Genomic DNA, 23587 nt, shown 5'->3' on the forward strand with positions numbered 1-23587 from the left:
TATAATGATATTTTTAAAGACAAATAAAATAAAAAGGGTAAAAAAAGTACAAATAAAGTCAGTTTCTCAACAAAATTAAAGGGAGAGGCCATCTTTATAATTTCATAACTATTTCGGGTGGTCTGCATCCAAATAACCCAAAATCTAATAATAATAATAATAATATTTTGAACCTTTTCAAAATGATCTACATTCTAAGCAATGCTTCAAAATGATGTCTTATCAATAAATTCTCATCTATGATCAATCCAAGTTACCAACCACAAATTTCACTTGGACCGACCATGAATACACACACCTCCCTCTCAACCACTAAAATTTTTCCAAGTATTTCTGAGCATTTCTTCCATTCCAAAAAGCCCCAAGAAAAGACCTCCCCTGCAAAGTTTGCAACCGAGCTTACAAGCACCCCATGAAAAGACTCCTCCCTCAATCCAGATTGTGAATTCATGGCAATACTGCACTTCCATGATCCACCCACGTGACATTCACATGCCCATAGGGTCACCAAAATCCCCACGTGTCACAACACCACCCACCCACTTCATATCTCAACTGACCCCTCAAGGTAAGCCACATGGAGATCCACATTACATGAAACCCTACTGCAGATTAACCCTTCTTCCCCAACACATTTCCATGGTGGAATTCATTTTAAAACTATGTAGTACACATGATACAATGTAACTTAGTAATTTAGTAACATGTCATGGGACAAGTCCATCACGTGTGGCTTAATGTTGGACCTTTGGTTTATGTCTCGTCGCCTTGTCCAACCCAAAGGAAACATATGCTCGGTTGGGAAGAAACATCGCCTTTAATTAACAACCATTGAATAGGTCTCCACCCTGCAGGCGCCCTGTGTATAAACATTATACATTTCATTGATGTCCATCTTTGAAATACTTAATATGGTTGTGGCCCATTTGAAGTTGTTTCTTTGACTATTATCCCCCATGGACCTACCAATATATTGAGCTTGATCGCGCAATACTTGCTCACTAATTGAGTGCCATTTGTAGGGGTCATCTCCTCATTGGCAGTCCGGTAGGGATCATCGATTGTTTGTTTGATTAGTCGCATTGGTTGAAAACCGAGCATTCTTGAATCAAAGTAATTATGTTATTTGGGGTTGATCTTCTTGAAGGATCACTATCATGGAGGAAGATTAAATTTCTTTTGAAAAACGTAACCAAATATATAAAGATAAATGATGGTTCAAGGAATAATTAGTACAAAAACCTTGAAATTTAGCTTCTTTAGACTTAAATGTTTGTTAACTCAATTTTGATTAAAGTTCAACTAAATCGAATCATTTGAAGTTTGAACTTTATTTAAATAGATTTGATTGAAATAGACATTTTTACTCGTCCTTAATTACATCTCAATTATTTAAATTTTACCATGACGTAGATATCATATTTGCCTATATATTCAAAATATTAATTGCATTTGAAATTTTAGAAGAGTCTAATTTGACTTGATCGTATTCATATTTTGAAATTTAGCTTCTTTAGACTTAAATGTTTGTTAACCCAATTTTGATTAAAGTTCAACTAAATCGAATCATTTGAAGTTTGAACTTTATTTAAATAGATTTGATTAAAATAGACTTTTTTATTAGTCCTTAATTACATCTCAATTATTTAAATTTTACAGTGACGTAGATGTCATATTCGTCTATATATTCAAAAAATTAATTGCATTTGAAATTTTAGAGGAGTCTAATTTGACTTGATCGCATTCATACTTTGAAATTTAGCTTCTTAAGACTTAAATGTTTGTTAATCCAATTTTAATTCAAGTTCAATTAGATCAAATTATTTGAAGTTTGAATTTTATTCAAATAGATTTGATTGAAATGAACATTTTTACTAGTCCTTAATTACATCTCGATTATTTAAATTTTACGAGGACGTAGATATCATATTTGTCTACTCAAAATATTAATTGCATTTAAAATTTTAGAGGAATCTAATTTGACTTGATCTCATTCGGACATTATATGTCAAAGAACACCTAAAAGAAACCATTGGGTCATACCCAACAGTAGAATGTGGGCATACAAACAATAGATGGCCCCCATGTCTTGGTACCAACTCCTTGGACACACCCCTAAGCTTGGTGTGAGGTTGTGAACCAACTCAAATTGGATCTTAAGCTTATCTTGGTGGTCATTTGTCATAAAGTTCTTCTATGATTGACCTAGTAACAATCGGGGAAAGAAAAAAAAAAGATTTGTAGTGTTTACCCATTAAAAATCTAGGGTTTATGATGAGGGCAGAACCCAATTAGGAAGCCCAATGAAATTGATGGAGCATGTGCTCAAATCCCGTGCCCTCAAATGGCATGTTCTCTTGTAGTAGACTTAGCCCCAAGACATCATTAATTTACTAATTTTTAGGTTTTTATGTCTTTGATGATTCGATTTGTACTAACTCAAAACAAACAATTCATGTTGAAGATGCACAAGCACATGCACATGAACCGAAATAAGCATCATGTGTTGCGTACTAGAATTGTTTGTGTTTTACTTTTTTAATTTTTGACCTAATCAATTGACAAATATGCATGCATCCACTACTCCTTTTAGTTAGCAATGAGCTAGCAACCTTATTCTTTACAATGACAAATATAGAAAGTTTTTATCTCTTTCTTGAATCATTGATGTGCATAAATTAGGTCGAGCTACGCTAATCATTCATCCAATTTCCGGTTAAGTTGATTAGTTGATTAAGAAATTTTTGTCGAACTTATTAATCTAACTCGTTGTAATAAGTCGGAAAAATTTACTCTTTTCATCCTATTACATTTTTAACAACTATGGTACCCTCTTACTCTCTTATGCAATCTAGCTTTAATTATACTTATCATTTTACCAATGTAGGTGCAGTCTCAAACTAGCTACAATCTTTCTCCAAGGAAGATAAAAATGGTGGAAATTGAAATGGTCCTTGATTTCAAGGGTGTGGTGGTCCTTAATGAATTGGGGCATTTGAACATGAAATTGATAGCTGAAACGCGGCTTCAACTATAGTTTGACTCTACCAAAACTACGAGTCCCGACACAAAGGTTCACCTGCAGGTCCAGTTCTCTGATTTTGGTTAGCCATGGATGTTTATATAACCATATATATGGTTATATTTCATGTTGTATTTCCAGCAACTCCATGAAAATGATGCATTATTATAAGTGGTTTAGCCTTCTCTTATATAAATTTCAACATGGTTAATAAGCTTTGCCTCTTTACATTTAAAATCCAATAATTTAGTAATAGTTTCCAAAGTGCTCTCAATTCATTTTGGTTATGTTTGGTTACCAAAGGCTACGATTGGTTTTCAAAAAATATGAGAAAAAAATACTAGGGAAAGAAAATAAAGAAGAAAAGTTGAAGGAAAGAAAAAGTAAAAAATAAAAAATAAAAAATTGGATATAAAATCAATAAATTATTTTATATACCATTTCAAATTTATTTTACTTGTTTTTCTTCTTTTATATAAAGATTAAATAATTTTAAAATATATAAATTTCTAACCGATTTTAATTATATTTTATTTTCTTTCGTATTTTCATGTTAAAACCAAACGTGATAAAATCGTTTTCTTTTTTTTAAAAAAAAAAATTCTTGATACTTTTTAGAAACCAAAAATAGCCAAAAAGTACTAAAAAAAATAGAGAATAAAAGTAGAATGAAAGAAAATAAATTTAAAATCAATAAATTATTTTATATACTACTTCAAATTCATTTAACTTATTTTTTCTCTTCTATATAAAGATTAAATAATTTTAAAATGTATAAATTTCTATCTAATTTTAATTATATTTAATTTTCTTTCTTATTTTCCATGTTGAAATCAAATATAAGAATATCATTTTCATTAACATTTTTTTTTCTTTTCTTTATATTTTTCAGAAACCAAACATAACCTTAGAAAAATGATTCTCGCCTATTTGGTTATACTTTGACAAATATAAAAGAAAATCAAATATAATTAAAATTAGTTAAAAATTTATATTTTTCAAATAATTTAATCTTTTCATTAAAGAGTTAAAATAAATTAAATGAATTTGAAGTAATACGTAAAAAATAATATATTTACCTTAAATTTAATTTCTGTTTTCCTTTCCCTTTTTCCTTTTTTTCATATTTCTTCTTGCTTTCTTTTCTTTGGATTTTTCTTCAAATTTTTTGAGAGTCAACATAACCTAAGGATTACTCTTGATGGTAAAGGAAGAAAAAAAAAAGTGTGGGAAAAACATGCATGGATGGATGAAGCATGGATGACATGAAACATGATGCCAAACACATGTACTTTCCATTCATCATAGTGCTCCATGTCCTCCATCTATAATTTAGTGTAGACACACCCCTTCAATAAGGCAAATCACATGCCGTGTTCCCATTCCCCTCATCAAACGGCCATCATTGAAACCCACCAAATCATCATATATCAACAACCCTACGATCTGTCCTTTAACCAACTTATGATGCCGCCCTTTATTACTCTTTCTATGCCCACTCATGCCCCACCTCTGCCTCTCATGTGACCGACCATTTCCTCCTATTTGACCTGTCATTGTTCCCACCATTTCCCCCTCCATCTTCCCCTTCTATATATACTTTACCCCAATAATAAAAATTCCTCCAACTCCATACCATCACATTCAAATTTCACAGTCAACCACAGAACCCTAGCTCTACCTCCCACAACCTACCTCAACCCTCCTCCAAGAAATGGCCCTAGGACTCGAGATCACTGAGCTGAGGCTGGGTCTGCCCGGTCATGCCGACTCAAACCACTCTGCTGGTGTTAATGCAGTGGAAAGAAACGAGAAGAAGAGGGTGTTTTCTGAGATGTCCGGGGATAGCAGCGCCACCACGTGTGAACGGAAAGCCCAGAACAAGAACCAGGTTGTGGGGTGGCCGCCGGTCTGCTCATATCGGAGGAAGAACAGTTTTAACGACAAGGATCGAACAGAAGCTACCAAAATGTACGTGAAAGTGAGCATGGACGGCGCACCTTTTCTTCGTAAGATCGATTTGAGTTCCCACCAAGGCTACTCCAATCTTGTCACCGCTTTTGAGGAGCTTTTCGGGTGTTTCGGCATCGGTGAGTTGCTCTATGCCTTCATTTCTATTCTTCTGCTTCATCCTTCTAGCTAGGGTTTATGTTACGTAACCTACTAATTACTATATAAATAGTTATTTATTTAATTTTCAGTTTATCTAATCTAGCCATGCAAAATATTGGATTATAACTTTAAAGTACCAAAAAGAATTCCTTTTTCCATATAGTTTCCGGTTCAAAACCCGATAAATATGTAGTAAAATGATTTAAAAAACGTTTTTAACCTTGAAAACAATTATCTTAATCAAAAATTTTAAATCTTAAAAAAAATTAGAAACGTTTCTTAAAATCATTATTAAACCGATTATGTAATTCAATACACCCATCAAATATCAACGAGAGTAGCATATGATGAGCGTATTTTTCAGGGTTTATGATAATCAAAATCTATGGCTCCACCACAAAACCCTTGAAGAAGAACTAATTCTTTTGTTAAATATGTGTTGACAGGTGAAGCATTGAAAGATGCAGATAGTTCAGAGTATATTCCCATATATGAGGACAAAGATGGGGACTGGATGCTTGTAGGAGATGTTCCTTGGGAGTAAGTCACCAAACCCCCCATCCCTTCTTTTAAATTTCTATATTTATATCATTCATTCTGTCTATAACATGCACACCAAACTTTGGTATATATTACCACTCACTGGGCTCCTCTCAACCCTTGGATCAGACTTCTTTCCAAATAACCTCATCAAAACAAACATATCTACCTACCTGAATGGTTATAAGTTTGCGGTAACTCATTTATTTCCAATGGAAAGTGGGTCATATGAGAATTGAGTTATTCTTCCAACCAAACATGCCTCTGTATTAAATTTTATGTACATATTTTAATCTTGGGGAACATGTTGTCATTTTGGGTAAAGACAATGGCAAATTAGTCATTTCAAAAGTCTCCCCCCACATGGGGTTCCATGACTGGGACCCACCACATTGCCGACATACGCCAATTCCTCATCATAGTGTCTGCTAAATGACGAAATTGTCCTCGAGTGCAATACTTGGGTCAAGTCAAGAATCATTGCAATATATATATCACATTTAATAAAAGGACATATTTTCTAATTTAATATTATTATTTGACAATAAATTCTCTATCTCGAGTCGTGAAAGAAACCATAAATTTCATAACATAAATATCATGATGAAATTGGAGAAAACTTTCTTATTTAGTATATTTTTTTATTTTTTGTCAACTTCTAGAAACTATTTCTCTTTTTAACTCTCCATTTATTGGATCGGGTTGGATCAACTTTACTTGGGCACCCATACCCGACTCCAACAAGCCCATTAATCTTATTTCACACATTCAACTTCACACTTAGTATAAATTATCTCTATATTTTTAATTAAATAAAATCTCTAATAAATTTTTAATTTTTACTTTCAGGATGTTCATTGAATCTTGCAAGAGGCTGAGGATCAAGAAAAAATCCGAAACCAAGAATTTCGGCCTGCAGTTAAATTCTCTGAAGGAACTCCAGAAGATAAATGATTAGAAGTTTGTGATTGTAATGCAGAAATTAATCTTATTGTCTTTTTCCTTGAACAAATTTTATGTTTACCCTAGTTATGATGTTCTTTTTTAATTTAGAAGACAATTTTTATTTAAATTATGCATGTAAGACTTAATTAATGTTAAGTTGGATCTAGGATCCTAGACAGACAACATAATCTAGTTGTGTTTCTTTATATTTTAATTAAAAATTTTGTAGTTGTTTAATTAAGATAATACTTTATCCAATTTTAATTTTTGTTAAATATTTAATTTTTTGTTTTTTATTTTATGAAATTGTACTACATTTAGACAATTCAAGACTCATTTACCTTCTTTTTTGGGAAAAATGTATTTTCATATACTCACGTGAGAGAAATAATTCAAGTTTATAAAATATAATTTCCGAGCAGCTATCTAAAAATAATTAACATTTCATACATTTTTCGATTAAAGATATTACCATTACCCATTCAGGTACTACTTTTTAATGATATATGTACGATATTTGATCATCCTAGGTATTACCTTTAACTGCTAAGTGTATGAAATTTGAATTATTTTTAGAAGGTTTTTATTTTGTAACCTGAAAACTCACTTTTTTCTTTTTTAATGTTATAGAATTGTGCAATATTTAGACAATTCAAAACTCGTTTACATGTAACATGATAATAATGAAATCATGTTATTCAAACAAAATTGAAATTAAAAAAAATGATAAGGAGAAATAAAATATGTTACTAGTACAATGTTTGGATTATTTAAAGGAAAATTAATAAAATATAAAATTTAATACTTTACAAGTTGTCTCCAAAATTGTCAACAGGCAAAACTCCATTAACCTCATCCCTATGCCCATGTTCAGTCTTGTGCAACTCCACTTTTCCTCATTAGGTAATATTGTTCTTAGATATTATAAAAATATAACTATAGAATTATTATCATGCCATGACAAGCATATTTCTCCTATCATCACTCAAGTAATAAATTAATCCTTGTACCTAAACTTGTCGCAAAAGACTTTGTTATTTGGGATTGGTTCCTAATTGCATTGGAATCTACAAAATTGTCAACTTAATCTAAGACAGGATCGAACTCGAGGTCTAAACTATGATCTAATAAACTATAAAATAATGTTACTTTAAAAAAATTAGAGAATCTTTAGAATAAAGCCCATGTTCTAGCTCCATGTTCCCATATTCTCAATGTTTACATTAATGATATTTTTAGTATAAGAGATTCATATGATTAACACTTCGATGATGAACCCTAACTTAATTTTAGGTACCGAATCTAATCTGTATTCTCACATAACTAGATATTCCAATCCCAACTAACTAACCTAACATCTATAATTAATTTCAAATCATAGTTTAGTTATATATTTACTAATATGGTTTCCAATTTCAACCCTGCTTGAAGCATCTAATTAACTATATTTTTCTCCATTTTCAAGTAAAACCCTAATTTGTAGCCATGGATGTTGTTAGTCATCCTTTGACCGTTTGTCTCCAATGAACTTAAAACTTGGGTAATTAAAAAATGACAACATTTTTGGAAGCTCGAAAATTTGTTACATGCATGATTAAGTTGTATTCCTATATCATATAAAAATCAATTAGTATATGATTTTATTGACTAACTGATAAAAATTTATCACTACCCATCTCAATTTGCGTTTATACTTCTATATACATATATAAATATAACTGATAAGACAAATTAACCAGCATGATTTTATATTGTTCATATTATATAAATTAGATAAATCGTCTCTCATATAGGTTAAAACCCGTCTTTCAAACAACATAGAATTCTTTTAAAAGCAATGTGGGAGACAATACATTGAACTTTAGTGTTTATCATTTTTTTCTATAATTGATGATTGTGAGTTACTTCTAACCTAATGGAAATTTTTAACAAGGGTAATATGGTCAAATCTCATATACGAAGAAGTCTCTAGACTTACTTGCACCAAAATGAACAAAACTACCACCCAAATCATACCCTAGAGCTCACCCAAGGAAAAAGCAAAGGAAGGGAAGAGATCCATTCATCTAGTTGCAATCTAGAAACAAAAAAGAAAGACCCTCATTCATAGGAAAGTGATATATGCCATGCCAAAATGAGAAAAAAGACAGTAAATATGAGTCGACATATGGAATCGTGGGAGGCTAAGTACCATTGTCCCATCCAAAATGTCTTCTAGGAGTTATTTGGCAATGAAAAAAAAGCTTATATTATTGGACTTTAATATCATGTTTACATATTTTAGGCTAATGAGATAGTGACCTTCTAAGGAGTTGGGAAGTGACCCATGTGTTTTGGCATGTTCTCCTTAGCCAATTTGGGCAGTGCAACACACTACTCCCTTAAAGTTTCTTTCAACAAAACAAGGATAAAGACTTATTACCCATTTCATGCTTTCCCCATGCATGCACCTAGGGAAAGAGAGTCAAATGCAAATTCAAATGCAAATGAAATGTATATTTCAAGGAGATGCAAATAAACAAATCACACTTAGGTGGTGTTTGTTTTTTTTATTTAATTCTAAATAGAACATTAATGCTTAATAGTGTTAAATATTAGGTTGTTTGTTTTTGTAGTATTTTATTTTTATTAAGTATTAAAAAGTAAAAAAAATCAATGTGTTATTTTTTCTATTTAGAAAAAGCTACATATTTTGACTTTTTCTATTTAGTAAAAAGTTTATAATAAGTCATGAAAAAATAGGAAAACAAACAACCTAAATTCTAAAACTAAATTGCTTTCAGTAAAAAGCCAAAAAAACAAATACCACCTTAGTTACTTTCTCTTGCTATGTTTGGTTATTGGAAAATTTCAAGCAAAATGCGAAAGAAAGAAGATGAGAAAGAGAATAAATTAAAAATGAATAAATTGTTTACATAAATTATTCAAACTCATTTAACTTATTTTAACTTTTTTATATAAATATTAAATAATTTAAAAATAAATAAGTTTTTAATTAATTTTAATTATGTATCATTTTCTTTTGTATTTTTCTTATATTAGGGAAAAGTGTAATTTTGCATCATGATTTGAAGCAAATTGGGAAATAGAAACTCATTTATTTAAAATCAAATTTATCTTTATAAATTCTGAAATATTTAGAAGTTTATTTATTCTTACGCTACTATTTCAAAATAAAAAATTAAATTTAAAAAATGAAGCCATTATTTACTTTACTTGATTTGAATGTTTTGTTTTCATTTGTGTTCATACTAAAAAAAAAATCATGTGAAATAAAAATAAAGTGGTAATTACTTTAACTTGAATCAACAAATATGAATTTGACTGCATAAAAATGTCTATTTAAATAAACTTTAAAATGAAAAAAGAAAAAGTAAAAGTAAAATGCTTTTTTTTTTCTTTGAATATTTTACATTAATTTTATTAAATAAACTCCAAAATAAAAAATATGTATTTATTCTTTATCTTAAAATAAAAAATAATATTTATTTTTATCAATTTGAAAAAAAAAATCTTTATAAAAAATAAAAAATTAATTTTCAAGATAAAATTTATATTTAAGAGAAATATAATATCTTTAATGTTTACTCGATTCATATAAAATAATATTTATTATCATACTAAAATTCAAGTTATTATTCATATTATAAATAGAAAAAGATAATATGATTTTCTAAAAAATAAAAATAAAAATAATAATAATTTGTCACATTTCATGATCTTAAAAGAAAAATATGATCAATTCTTCTCTACAAGTGAGGATCTCAACTACATTCACTTTCTCCATCGATTTATAACTCTTAAATGGGTTCGATTTAGACATATTGGTTGATATCAACAAGTTACTTTTAGCTTAATAGAAAACGTCAAATATTTTGATTTTTTTTATATTCAATCAAAAAACAAATACCACCTCTAAAAACTAACATTTATTAGACCCGATTTTCTTAATTTGAGATTACTTTTTTTTTTCCCCTTTTTAGCCTCACCGTCCACATTTAGAAAAGGGATAAAACTTAATCATTAAAAGAATAAATCAAACCACTTGAGGGCCACCAAATAAACATACAATGAAGAGAGGCCAACCTAATTGCAATGGAGCAATAGAAACAGCAGAAAAACAGAGTGTGAGGCAGTTCATGATGTGTACATGACAATGTGTACATCAAAATGTTCATGGTTGTGGCTCATTTTTTTCCAAAAATTTGAAATTGAGTCACAATTTGTTTTGATTCTGTGTTCAATCTGATTTGGAAAACATGCAACAACTTATGTCTTTATAAAATGTTGCTAAACAAACATGGCATGCATGTGTTTTCTCAAATTTGGGGATGCAGAGTACCATTCACTCATCCACTTGTAAGATGGTGGATGGCATTGCATGTGCCTTTGTTTCTTTCCTATCTTGGCCTTCAACTCTGTTCTTATGGAACCACCATAAATAGCTAATTAACTAATTATTTATATCAAAACTAAATATTTTTTTTAGTTTAAAAAAAATAATATGAAAAATGCAAAATTGGACTTTTTGGGTATTCATAAAATTAAATAAAAGTAGTAAAATACTTTGCTGCTTTTCTATATTTAATAAGCATTTGTCAATACAAGAAAATGAGTTAGTTGTAAGGTTTTGTTTGTTTGATAATGTTTTCGAAAATAGTTTTTCCAAAGTAGTTCTCATGAATGGTTCTGGATTATTTTCAAAAATAAAATTTTATTTCAAAAAACATTGTGTAGAAATTATTAAAAACATCTCAATTTTTTTAAAACAAATTTTAAAAAAAGTAATTTTCATTCAAACATATACTATTAATTAAAAAATTATTTTCTATTTTGAAAGATAAATACTTTTTTTCAAGAATGATTTTCAAATTATCTTAAATAACTCTTTTTCGATGTTCGTTTTACATATTTTCTCTCTCATTCAAAATGCTTAAAATAAAAGAATTATTTAATAAAAATTCAAATCAATAAGAATGATATGTATTGAGCTAAAAACCCAAGACTCATAAATGAAATTAACTCTTGTGTATAAAAATATCATTTTAAAAAGTGTAATAGGTAAAGAACCTTTTATTAAAATTATTTTCTCTCAAGGAGAGAGATATCAAATAACTAAATGGGGAGAGGAGAGAGATACCAAATAACTAAACGGGGAGAGGAAAGAATCGCGATGTTCCACCAAACCAAGTTAATACCATATTAAACTTTTCCTAAAAGTTTAAACCCCCACTTGAACGACACGCTTGGGGTTCGAATCCATGACCTTGACTTTAATGATCTTAACTTTAATATTACTTGTAAGATCTAAGGTATTACCAATCTTCCCAAAAATAATTATTATCAGGAAATGTGCATACCTTAATCTTATACTACATTCATCAAAGCATCCGGGGTATTCAAATACAAGACTATATTCATCAAAGCGTTCGGAGTATTCAAATACAAGAAGAGATGATGTACGTGTTCAACCCTTAAATTTATCAATAATTATAAATTAAAATTTTCAATAAACCATTTTAAAAAAAAAATATTTTTACGCATTTAAGCCCAAAAAAAGGTTGAAAAGGATGGAGCTTTCAATTGTGTTAAATTTGTAATAAAGGACGAGTACGATTTCAGGTGACACACTGACACGAACCCAAAGTCTAAAAAGACATTATGACCGGAAACTCCGGTAGAAATATGCCACGTGTCATGAAAGTGGGTTTAATTTCATGAAAGAGAGTGACTGGGGACAAAGAAACATGTTCACATGGGTGGGGGTGGGGGTGGCGAACTGGGACCCACACCGGACTCATGAAAAGTTGACTTGTTTCTTAAGAACCCAAACACCTGGGCCCCACTCTTGCTTTTCCCTCACCTTCCTCACACGAGCGCCCTCTCTTTTCGGTTTTCCCTTTTCTCTCACCCCTCTCCCATTATTTTATCCCGCTTCTTTCACTTGTACCTTCTCCTTAATTTTCTCTTTATTTTTTAATTTTGCCTTTGTATTTAAAATTTTGGATTTGTCATTACTCATTAACCAAAAAAAATTAATAATAAAAATGAAAATTTAAAATTAGCTCATTTAGGTTATGTTTGTTCAGGAAAATACTAAGAAAATAATATATATATATATATATATATATATATATATATATATATATATATATATAATTATTTTTTATGTTTGATTTCATTATAAAAAAAAATCAAATATAATTAAAATTAATTAAAAATTTATGTATTTTAAATTTATTTAATTTTTATATAATCAAAGAAAATAAATGAAATGGAAGAAATATATAATTTAATTTTTTACTTTTTTTTCTTCTATTTTTTTCCTTACATTATCCCTTAAAAAACTTCGAATTATCTTTTTGAAGTACCTAAAATAATATAAAAAAACATTAAAAAAAAATTATTATTATTTTACCATTCAATTCTTCATACCAAGTCATGAATGGAACCACACTAAAATCGAGAACCATTTCATTTGGTAACACCCAAAAAAAAGTAAAAGTAAGAGAAATTTCACTATACAAGTCTTTCATTTTTACTTTCAAATAACTTTTTTTCTCGAGTTCTCTCGAGCTTTCTTTTTCAACAAAAAAATAAAAATAAGAGAGATCTTTTTCTTTCTTTTTTTCAAATAAGGTGGTTTCTGGTCTGTTTCTAGTTGTTCCAACTTGTAGACTACTCTCGTTGATCTCTTATTTAATTAGGTCGGTATGACTTGGGCATCCACCCAACTCCAATAAAAGGTGTTTCTAATTATTAAAATTTTGAAAATGAATTTTTCGTATGTTTTTCCACATATGGTAATTGTTGGCTTGAAAATATAAAATAGTTTTTCTTTTTATCACAAGTGGAAAGGAAGTTTCTAAGTTTAGAAGCTTCTCTTTGAAGATGGGGTGAAAGTTGTCCAGAATTTCAAAGATAAAATGTTGTAGAAACTTTGAACAGCCATAATTACCTTTTTTTACTTTTTCTTGTGTCGAAATGCTTTAAAAAGCATAAACAAACTCCACGAGAAAGTGTCTTGGTTGATTTTTAGGTTTATAAAAATTCCTTTCCCATTGGATCATGAAATGCCTCCAACTTTGTAAAATTTGACACGGAAAATTCCAAAAAAAGGAAAATGGAAAAAAAAGAGTAAAATATAAGAAAAAGAAAAGAAAAAGGAACAAATGGTTCATAATAATTTTTTTTTAAAAAAAATGAATATATAAATATAAAAAATAAAATTTTAGATGTATTGTTTATTTTTCTATTTTTAAAATAAAAAATAATAAATTTTACATAAGACCATAAGAGTTTCCTTTCCCTTTATCCTACTAAGACATAATTCACCATATTTCAAATCCAGAGACATGCTCTCGTTCGAACCCTTCTCATAAGATTAAAGTCGATTTTTTATGCATTCAGCAAAAGAAATCTTATTGATCAACTTCTTTGTATCTTACATATTTATTATCTCATTAATTAACACACATATCAGATTTTTTTTGTTAATATTTCAAAACAAACCGAATAGGGGATCATGGACTGAGGCCAATTATTTTTATATATTACTTTAAAACTTATTTAATTTATTTTAACTCTTTTATATAATATTTTAATAATTTTAAAATACATAAATTTTAACAATTATATTTATTTTTTATTTTTTATAATAAAACCAAATTAGAAAAATTATTTTTATTAACATTTTTTATTGGTATTTTCTTATAACTTTTCTTTTCCTTATTATGCAAATTCATCTAATAATTGTTTGAAAAAATTGTAAGTGTGTAATAAATATTTTTTATAAAATTAAATATTATTATTAAACAGTTATGATTATGAATCTAGAAGGTATCACATCTAATAAAACCCACAATTAAATATTTGGACCAAAATGAATGAAAGGGAGTGGGTGCGAACCGACATGGTGGCCCAAACATTCAAGCACTTGAAATCACACACACGCTTTCTCATAATCAACCTTCTATTCCACCTGGACCAATCCCACCCGCTCTTTTCTCTACACGTGTCCTTCTGTCACTGGCTCCCACTACTCCCTTCGCCATATATAAATACAAACCCTGCCAAACGCTTCCCCTCACTTTCCAACAACTTTCACACAATTTTTACGAGAAGAATATGTCACCGCAGCTCCCCAAACCCTCGCCGGAATCTTCCTCCGCCGGCCTCTATTTCAATGATACCGAGCTCACCTTAGGCCTCCCCGGCGCTACCAAGTCCGGCACCAAGCGCGGGTTCTCCGACATCGTCGACTTGAACCTCCGTGGCCCCTGCAATACGGATCACGCTAGCAATCCATCTGAAAAAGATGTTTCCGGCGACTCCAAGCCTCCGCCGGCAAAGTAAGAGTTCAGTTATATTAATTTGGCCGATAAACTAACGATTTTGGCCGCTAGAGTTTTGACATCTTACATTTGTGTTACAGGACACAAATTGTGGGGTGGCCGCCGGTGAAGGCGAGTCGGAAGAATGTTGCGAAGATCAGCAAATATGTGAAGGTGGCGGTCGACGGAGCTCCGTATTTAAGAAAAGTTGATCTGGAGATGTACGGCAGCTATCAGCAGCTGTTGGGATCTCTCGAGGACATGTTCTCCTGCTTCCCTATTCGTACGTATTTCATCCGTATTTCTCTGATTTATACAAATTCTTTTCGTATTTCAGGGGTAATTTAGTCCTTTTTGGTAATTGTTATGCAGGTAATTATCTTAATGAGAGGAAGCTTATGGATCCTGTGAAGGGATCCGACTACATGCCTACCTATGAGGACAGGGATGGAGATTGGATGCTGGTCGGCGACGTACCATGGAAGTAAGTTTCCCGGACTGCCCCTGAATAACCCTAATTAACCTAATTAATTTTTATTTAGTCAATTAATCATTCCAAATTTTATTTTTCAGAATGTTTGTGGAATCATGCAAGCGACTACGGCTGATGAAAAGCATTGAAGCAATTGGACTAGGTAAAGAGGTTTTTTTTTTTTTTTTTCCTCTTTTTTTCTTTCATATTAAATTATATTTTACTGATTTTTTTTTTCTTTTGAAATTTGTGGTGCAGCTCCAAGGGAATCTCAAAAATGCACAAGCACAAGTGGATCAAAAAGCCTTTAGTTTGATAGCATCCTTGGATGATAATTTGATGTAAAAAGGCTTCTTCTTCTATTTTTTTTTCCCCTAATTTTGATTGGTTTTAGGTGACAAAAAAAAAGAGAAAATATATGTAAAAGAGACTTTTAGAGTAGAGAAATAGACGTTAGTTACATGATGTTGTACTAATGCTACTTCGAAATTAACATTCACGCCTATATTTGTCAAGCTTTATAAGATCTGGTAATATGTTTCATCAATTGTTTTCTACTTATTAATCAAAATTTACATATATTGTAAGGATGCGGGAAGTTAGGCTATGTTTGGTTTTTGGAAATCTGAAGGAAAGAACATAAGGAAAAAAAAATAGAAGAAAAGAAAAAACAAAAAAAAATAAAAAACAAATTTAAAGTTAGTAAATTATTTTTATATATTTCTTCAAACTTATTTAACTTATTTCCTTATCAAAATTAAATAATTTTAAAATGTATAAATTTTTTTTTAATTTAATCATATTAGATTTTTTTTATCTTCTATAATAAAATCAAACATGAATAAATAAATTTTCTTAATATTTTTTAGAACATACAAAAGATTTTAAGGATTTTTAAATTTAGACAAGCAATGATAAAGGAGAAAATTCTATTGATTTTTTTTTCTTTTCCTTTTGAAAAATCAATACTTGTAATAATTTGTTTTTTTTCCATCACATAGTTGAGTGTGAACAAGTTGGTAAAGATTAATTAAAGACAAGTCAATAGGACTAGTGCCAATGGGTACATAAATAAGACATATCACATGGTTTTAAAAGTATAAATAAGGCATATCACATGGTTTTGTATAGCTCAACTTTGGGCCATGGAGTGACACTTGCCCTTTCTCTTAGAGAGTGTTTGAAATACTCAATGCCCGTATTATTATTACAAAGAAAATATCTTTTGATAAAATTAACATTTCACTTATGCATTATATTATTCCTCCTATTCCTAAATGAGTTATACTAAGAAATAGTATTTGGATTGACAAAGATAAGTGGCTTGAGAAGGGAAGAATGACAAATCGTCATTGACGAATTCTTTGTTGGTAAAATGTAAGGCTAAATAATATCATTGATTATCTAATCCGATGTAAATTTCCAACGTCTTAGAAAGTCGATTAAGATACATAACAACGTTTTTTCTTCTTTTCCTTATATAAGGATAATATTTTCTTATGATATTCACTTTCAACCCAACTTAAGCAGAAGGGGACTTATTTGGTAAAATCAACCTTTGTAATGAATTTCTTATAAAATTATATGACAACCATATTTTAAAGAAATAATTCATAAAATTTATTAAGATAAATGTCTATCTTGGATTTTGACCTAGACTCATATTTATTAAGAGTATCATTTAAATTAATTCCCTAATAATTACCCATATAGGGTAGTTTGTGATTATTTCTTCCATTTCTACTTCTAAGGTTATGTACAAATTGTCTTTTTCTAACACCGTGTTCAATACGATAACATTTATGTTTATCACCTTCAAAGAACTAGAATAAGAGACACCATTTTTGGTTATTTGTTTTTTCCTTTCCCTCTTTCTTAGGAAACAAACAAGCTAGTAAAAAAGGACATACATAAAATGACAACAAAGTCTTTCCTTTTCTTTTTTAGAAAACAAACAAAATAAGAAAACAAAAACGATCATACAAGAACAACAATAAGGTATGGGTGTGGCAAAATAAAATATTGCTTTCAAACATTCATTTCAGCATACATTTAATCTCATTTTACCTCAAATTTTAATGTCCATTAAACTAAATTTTTAAGAGTTAATTTCTACCTCATAATTTTGTTTTTTTGTTTTTTGGAATATATGCACACATAAAAGTTTATTCATGGGTCGGTATGAACAATCTATTTTCTTCAAGTTTATAAATATCTCCTCAAATACCATTTGGTCAGAATTGGGTTTATCATTAGGCCCAAGCCCATACAAAAGAGATCCAAACTAGTCTTAAGGCCCATGAGTTTTTTTTTTTTCTTTTTTTTGGGCTATGACTCGATGAGTCTCAATTTGGAAAAGAAAAGAAAAGAAAAGAAAAGAAAGAGAAAGAAAATAGCGAGAGGTTTCCAAGATCCGGGGCATTTGCTGGTGTAGATGGAAGCTAAATCTCAGGAGAAGACGTCGACAACTGTTTGGTAATCTTCATTTTACATCAAGGTAGTGGTGCTTTTCTCTCATTCTCCTCTATCAGGCTTTTTATTTATTTCCTTACTTATTATTTGTGTTTATTATTTATTTTTTCAATTGCTTTCTCTAGATTCAGGTACATTTTCTGCGAACCCTAGATCTCTCAATCTTTTTAACCATTTGGGGTTTTTATTTATTTTTATTTTTATTTTTATTTTTATTTTTATTTTTATTTTTTTAGCTGTTGTTGTTGCTATTTAATTTTGGGCGATTCCTTGTTGAATGATCGGGACTTTGGATTTTTATTCTGGATTTTGGGAATGTGGTTTTGACATAATTCAACCCCCGCTTGGTTGCCTGGAAAATGGGGGAAAGAAAAGGAAAATACTGAGAAATTATCGGATTGGCAGTAAGAAACGAAAGTGTTTCAATGCTTGCTTGCCGGGAAACGGGCAATTTTAAAAAAATTGTTTTAAGCATTCTCCATCTTTTCCCCTCTTCTTTTTGTGATTCATGGAATGTATAATCTGAACCAATTTTTGTGTCTTTCTATCACTAATTTAGCTCAAACAAATGCTTCTGAATTGTCTTCAGCGTTTTCAGCTGCCAATCTGAATTTCAAAGATACAAATCTGAAGATTGAATTCCAGAACCTCCAATGGAATCACCCACTGGAATGAATTTGACTAATGGCAAGATTCATTCATTCAATGATAAAACTTCCAAGCCCTTTAAGATCTTTGTGGGTTACGATCCTCGGGAAGATATTGCTTATGAGGTTTGTCGCTATTCAATTCTAAAACGAGCTTCAATTCCTGTTGAGGTCATACCGATAAAACAGTCCGAGTTGAGAAAAAAGGGATTGTATTGGCGTGAAAGAGGGAAGCTGGAGAGCACCGAGTTTTCATTTTCTCGGTTCTTGACTCCATACTTGGCTAATTATGATGGTTGGGCAATGTTTGTGGATTGTGATTTTCTTTATTTGGCAGACATTAAGGAATTGAGAGATTTGGTTGATGATAATTACGCAATAATGTGTGTGCAACATGATTATGCGCCCAAGGAGACTACAAAAATGGATGGGGCAGTGCAAACGGTGTATCCGAGGAAGAATTGGTCTTCAATGGTTTTGTATAATTGTGGGCATCCCAAGAACAGGGTGTTGACGCCTGACGTGGTGAATTCTCAAACAGGTGCTTATCTTCATAGATTTATGTGGTTAGATGATCATGAGATTGGGTCAGTTCCATTTGTTTGGAATTTTCTTGTGGGTCATAACAAGGTTATTGAGGATGATCCAAGTACGCTCCCCAAGGCCATACACTATACTCTAGGAGGACCATGGTTCGAGAGTTGGAAAAACTGTGAGTTTGCAGACTTGTGGGTGAATGAAATGGAAGAATGTCAGAAGGAAATGAAGACCAAAACAGAATAGGTGGCATCAATCAACAGCACAATTTCTGCTGCTGTAATTAGTCATGGTAATGGCTTTTCATCAGTTTTTTTGAATTCTGTGTTTGTATGTTAGATCTGCTCCTTTGATAAAGTTGGTGGTGTTGGAAGCTAAATATATGTTGCAAGCATTTGCTTTAAGTGTGTTCTTTTGTACCATTCATTTGTAACACCATTTGTGTCAAGATCCAAGCATAATATCAAATATGTTAAATCAGAATTCATCAGTATGAGAACTGTTTTTGCCCAATGCCTTGTTTACTATTGAGATGATTTTGACATATAAGTATATAATTAATAAATCTCCATGTAAATGCTTTTTCTGCATGCCATTTGGGTTGTTTGGCAAGATTGTTCTCTAAATCTCCTCATAGGTGAGTTACAAGATTGTTTTCATTCTTTTGATTTTTTACATTTATGGTGCTACATATTACTTTATCAGCTAATCCTATTAAGCTTCTCTTCTTAATCATCAAAAACCAACTTACATGATTTTGACAATTTGATCATGTTAATTATAATCTGGGGCACCACTCAGTCCTTTTTTACCACTGCAAATATCTGTGTATTTGAAAAGTTTCGATGATTAAAGTGATAGTTGAATTCCCACATACATGCATATGCCAAATATACCCGATATTCGAAGCAACACAATTGTTTGCCAGTCTCTTGCTGTGTGTGGATTTTACATGTCAGTGATCTTAAATATGTCACATCCGTGGAGCCTCAGAAAGCTTTACTTATTTTCAAAGGAATGTCATCCATACTTTTGGAGTGTTATTCTACCTAGATATATGTTACAGCACCTATTATGTAAATACATTTTACCTTCAATTTTTGTTTTTAATTTAATTGAAAAATAAATATTCTTTCTTAAACTTGAAATTTTCGACTGAGTCATCATGAAAAATTAACTGGGACATTTCTCTAGTCTTTTCCTTCTTTTCTGGCGTTTCTTAATTCATGCCTTTGTCTATCAAAAAAATTTATTGAAAAAAAAAAATAACTGGGACATAAACTTCCAGAATATGAGATTAGGGATTGAAACTACAATTTAGTTGGTTTGTGGACCAACTTGCAAATAATAACAAAGCCCTAAACATGCCTATGAGAGAGTTTCTGACAGCTATGTGAAGTCAGAAAACTGATGGAGAGGGTGGGAGGAGAAAGAGGAAGTGGACAAGAATGGAGTTTGGATGCTTGAAATAAATCCACCAACTTTACAAAGTCTTCATCATGCTCTGGTTGATCTCAGCAGTGAAATCATCTTCATAATTGTCATCATAAGCAGCTTTCCATTAATCATTTCACTAGAATTACTTTCCTCACTTCCTACTCAATTGATTTATCTGAATTTCTTAGTTGAGATCCCAAGCTTAGTTCTTAAATATGTAGGTTGTTATACATACCCATTTTCATTGAAATAGTACTTGGTAAAATTTCTCTCTCTTGTTTAGTTGAGGTTCTTATTGAAATATTGAGAATTTCTGTAAGATGCATTTTATCTGTACTGGACTGCTAGGTTTGATCAATGCATCTGGAAAATTAAGTGGCAGTTAAGGAGAAAGGGTAGCTTTTGGAAAGGGCTGTCAAGGATGGGGATGGTACTGTTAGCATGGACAAGTTGGCTATTCTTTGAATTGAAAAAGAAAAGGAACCTCTTATTAATTGTTGCACTGTTTATTGTTACATTGAGGTGGATTTTTTAACTAGGTGAAAGGACCCATTTTTTCATCCTATGAAATTGTTGGCGCTGTGAGTTTTAAGTGCTTGAGATATTCTATTTTCTTTTAAATATTCGAAGGCACAAGTTTTTGGAAGAATTAATAATAGGAGACCTATAAAATGTGAAATGATATTTACAAATCAAGGAGTCATTGGACCTAGGTAGAGCGGATCATTTGTAAATGGGTGTTGATGTTATTTTGAGGATGCCGTTGATGTGAGTATGCATATGTTGTATTTTCTATGCTTTGTTAACATGGCACACATGCATTATTATTTTTCTTAAATTCATGATATTTTAAAATAAAAGTAAGCATGTAATTCATTTAAAATTAATGAAGTAAATACTATTAATAAATGCAAATCTCTCCTTGATATTTGATTTTGTGTTACAAAAAAATATTTTTGAAAGTATGTTTTGGAGATGAAATTAGTACTCAATTTACAATTTCTGTGCAACTGCGGATTGGAATTATGGTTATTAATGTTAAATTGTTAGCAGTCAAGGTCTTCGTGGGAGTCAATGCACCCTTACACACCATGAGTTGTGTGATCCTGATTAGTAAGGGGTAAGGTGTTAGTTTTCATGCCTTTGGCCTCAACCAGGAGGAAGTTATTTGCATTTCATGCCTATGCACCATTAAGTCCTCTACTACCCATGAGTTGGAAGGACCATTTATTAAGGCTAGCCACCATATTTGATGAGGTGGTTTTGCTGCATGATGGATATCTCCAAAATCGTCTGTATATTTATGAGGCATGAAGATGATTATTGATATGATATTTTACATTCATTAACTTCTTGACAAATTTTATGAGCACTTTATTTCGTGAAAAACTGTGTTTCAGATGCATAAACACACATATATACTTGTTGTAGATTTTACTTATTGAGTTATAGAGCTGACTCATTATTAATATTTTCAGATGAGCCAACTGATGAGGAGTAAGTGGGGCATTCTTGGGTAAGAGAGCTAGCTGAGGAGCTCAACTCTTAGGGAGGATATTAGGATGGATTTTCCTTGCTTGACTAGTATTTTATTAAATACCTTGTGGATTTTGGGAATAGTATTGATCATTTATTTGTAGGTCTACTACTGTTCTTGATGTCAAATTCATTAAGGCAACAGATTGCTTTGATTTATGATTCAAAGAAAAAAGATGATGATGACTGGACAGTTGTTTTTTTGTACTGAGCTAGGGTTGGTATGGAACACGTGAGTCAGACCATCGGTACTTCTGAATCTCAAAGTTGTGCATTTAAGAGTGTAGTATGTTATTGACTGGAAAGGCATGTAAGGTTTACACCAAGGCAATTCACTAGAAAAACTACCTGAGGCAGTCTTGCTTCATCATGATGTTGCTTACTCGATCTAAATATCTCATAGCTTGTGGTTTCCATTATGTTTGGAGTTCACATCTTCTTTTGAAGTAAATGGTCCTCACTAAAGTGGAGTATTTTGGGAATCTGTGGTCCTATGTAGAGCTGGCATTGGTTGGATGCTGTTGTCCTCTTCTCCCATCAGATTAGATGCTGACACAGCACTACATCCTGGGTCCTCAAGTTCTTATCTTGATTTTTTATGCTCATGTTGACACTTTGATGTGCTTTGTTGTTAGGTTTTTCCTTATGATCCATATTCTTATATACTCTTTTCAACCTCATATACTGGGATGAAGCATTTGTCAACTTTAGGCACATATTTCATCTCAGCTTCCCTCCTTCCCCATTCTCATCATTGTAACCATGTCAGATGCTAGGTGGATGGTTCCTACAAACAACATACGATTCTCTAGATGTTGCATGGGTTTGGGTATGAGTGTTGAGCATCGGATATGAGTATGTGTCTAGGTGTTTGATCCTACACAACTTAGATATTGGGACTCAGCTAATAATGATCCAGAAAAGGGGACATAGGTACTAGGAAAAAGAAAAGTGAATTGGAAATAAATTGTAAGTGAAGATATCTTTTTAAAAAACTCTATTTTTTTTACTAGATCCTTGTTTTCCTTGTATTCCTAGATCTTCTTACAAAAATTCATTTTTCTGTCTACTCTTCCTTTTTCCTAATGTCATGAGTATCCGAGGAGGATCCAAGCTTACCCATGTCATGAGTTGTCTACTTACGTAGGTTGGTGAAATTGAAGCATCCCAAACTTACCCATGTCATGAGTTGTCCACATAGGTAGGTTGGTGAAATTAAAGGATTCAGATATCACAACTCTTAGGTTCATTTTTCACATGGTACCACAAAACAACTTTCTCAAAGCACAATCCTGTCCATATTCTTTATCAGATCTGCTTATTTGTAATGCTTGACCTCGGATTATATACTGTTCTTGTGCTTGCTTTATTGATAGGCACCCTTTTATGTAGTTCAACTGAGATCACCCATTGTTTGGTTGCCTTATTTTCTTGCTAAACATGCATTGGGTAGAACTAGATTTTCTGTCTGCGAACATAGCTGTTTAATGTGAGGGGGATAGGGTTGAAGCAACATGATACAACTCACTTCATA

At 31.1% G+C, this 23587-nt stretch overlaps 3 protein-coding genes across 5 annotated transcripts; all 3 read left to right on the forward strand.

Moving 5' to 3' along the window:
• The first annotated feature begins 4640 nt into the window (after window positions 1–4640).
• LOC117921623 (auxin-induced protein AUX22-like) lies at window positions 4641–6802 on the forward strand. Its single transcript, XM_034839571.1, has 3 exons — window positions 4641–5112; window positions 5581–5674; window positions 6524–6802. Exons 1-3 carry the CDS (start codon window positions 4737–4739, stop codon window positions 6630–6632), a joined length of 579 nt encoding a protein of 192 aa, XP_034695462.1. The 5' UTR covers window positions 4641–4736; the 3' UTR covers window positions 6633–6802.
• Window positions 6803–14719: 7917 nt separating this feature from the next.
• LOC117922039 (auxin-responsive protein IAA1) lies at window positions 14720–15971 on the forward strand. Its single transcript, XM_034840015.1, has 5 exons — window positions 14720–14970; window positions 15054–15235; window positions 15325–15436; window positions 15526–15587; window positions 15683–15971. The coding sequence occupies exons 1-5, from the start codon at window positions 14747–14749 to the stop codon at window positions 15733–15735; spliced, it is 633 nt and encodes a 210-aa protein (XP_034695906.1). The 5' UTR covers window positions 14720–14746; the 3' UTR covers window positions 15736–15971.
• Window positions 15972–17769: 1798 nt separating this feature from the next.
• On the forward strand, window positions 17770–22423 carry LOC117922038 (protein CDI-like). Of its 3 annotated transcripts, XR_004652429.1 has the most exons (4): window positions 17771–17921; window positions 18486–19372; window positions 21534–21637; window positions 21996–22423. XR_004652429.1 is itself a non-coding variant. In XM_034840014.1 (3 exons), exon 2 carries the CDS (start codon window positions 18550–18552, stop codon window positions 19324–19326), a length of 777 nt encoding a protein of 258 aa, XP_034695905.1. In that variant the 5' UTR covers window positions 17770–17921; window positions 18495–18549; the 3' UTR covers window positions 19327–19372; window positions 21996–22423. The 3 variants fall into 3 exon arrangements, 2 of the variants coding, with proteins under 2 accessions (XP_034695905.1, XP_034695904.1); XM_034840014.1 differs by lacking the exon at window positions 21534–21637 and having other exon boundaries at window positions 17770–17921; window positions 18495–19372; XM_034840013.1 differs by lacking the exon at window positions 21534–21637.
• The last annotated feature ends 1164 nt before the right edge of the window (window positions 22424–23587 follow it).

This window comes from Vitis riparia, chromosome 9, assembly GCF_004353265.1.
Source record: "Vitis riparia cultivar Riparia Gloire de Montpellier isolate 1030 chromosome 9, EGFV_Vit.rip_1.0, whole genome shotgun sequence".
NCBI classification, from domain to species: Eukaryota; Viridiplantae; Streptophyta; class Magnoliopsida; order Vitales; family Vitaceae; genus Vitis; species Vitis riparia.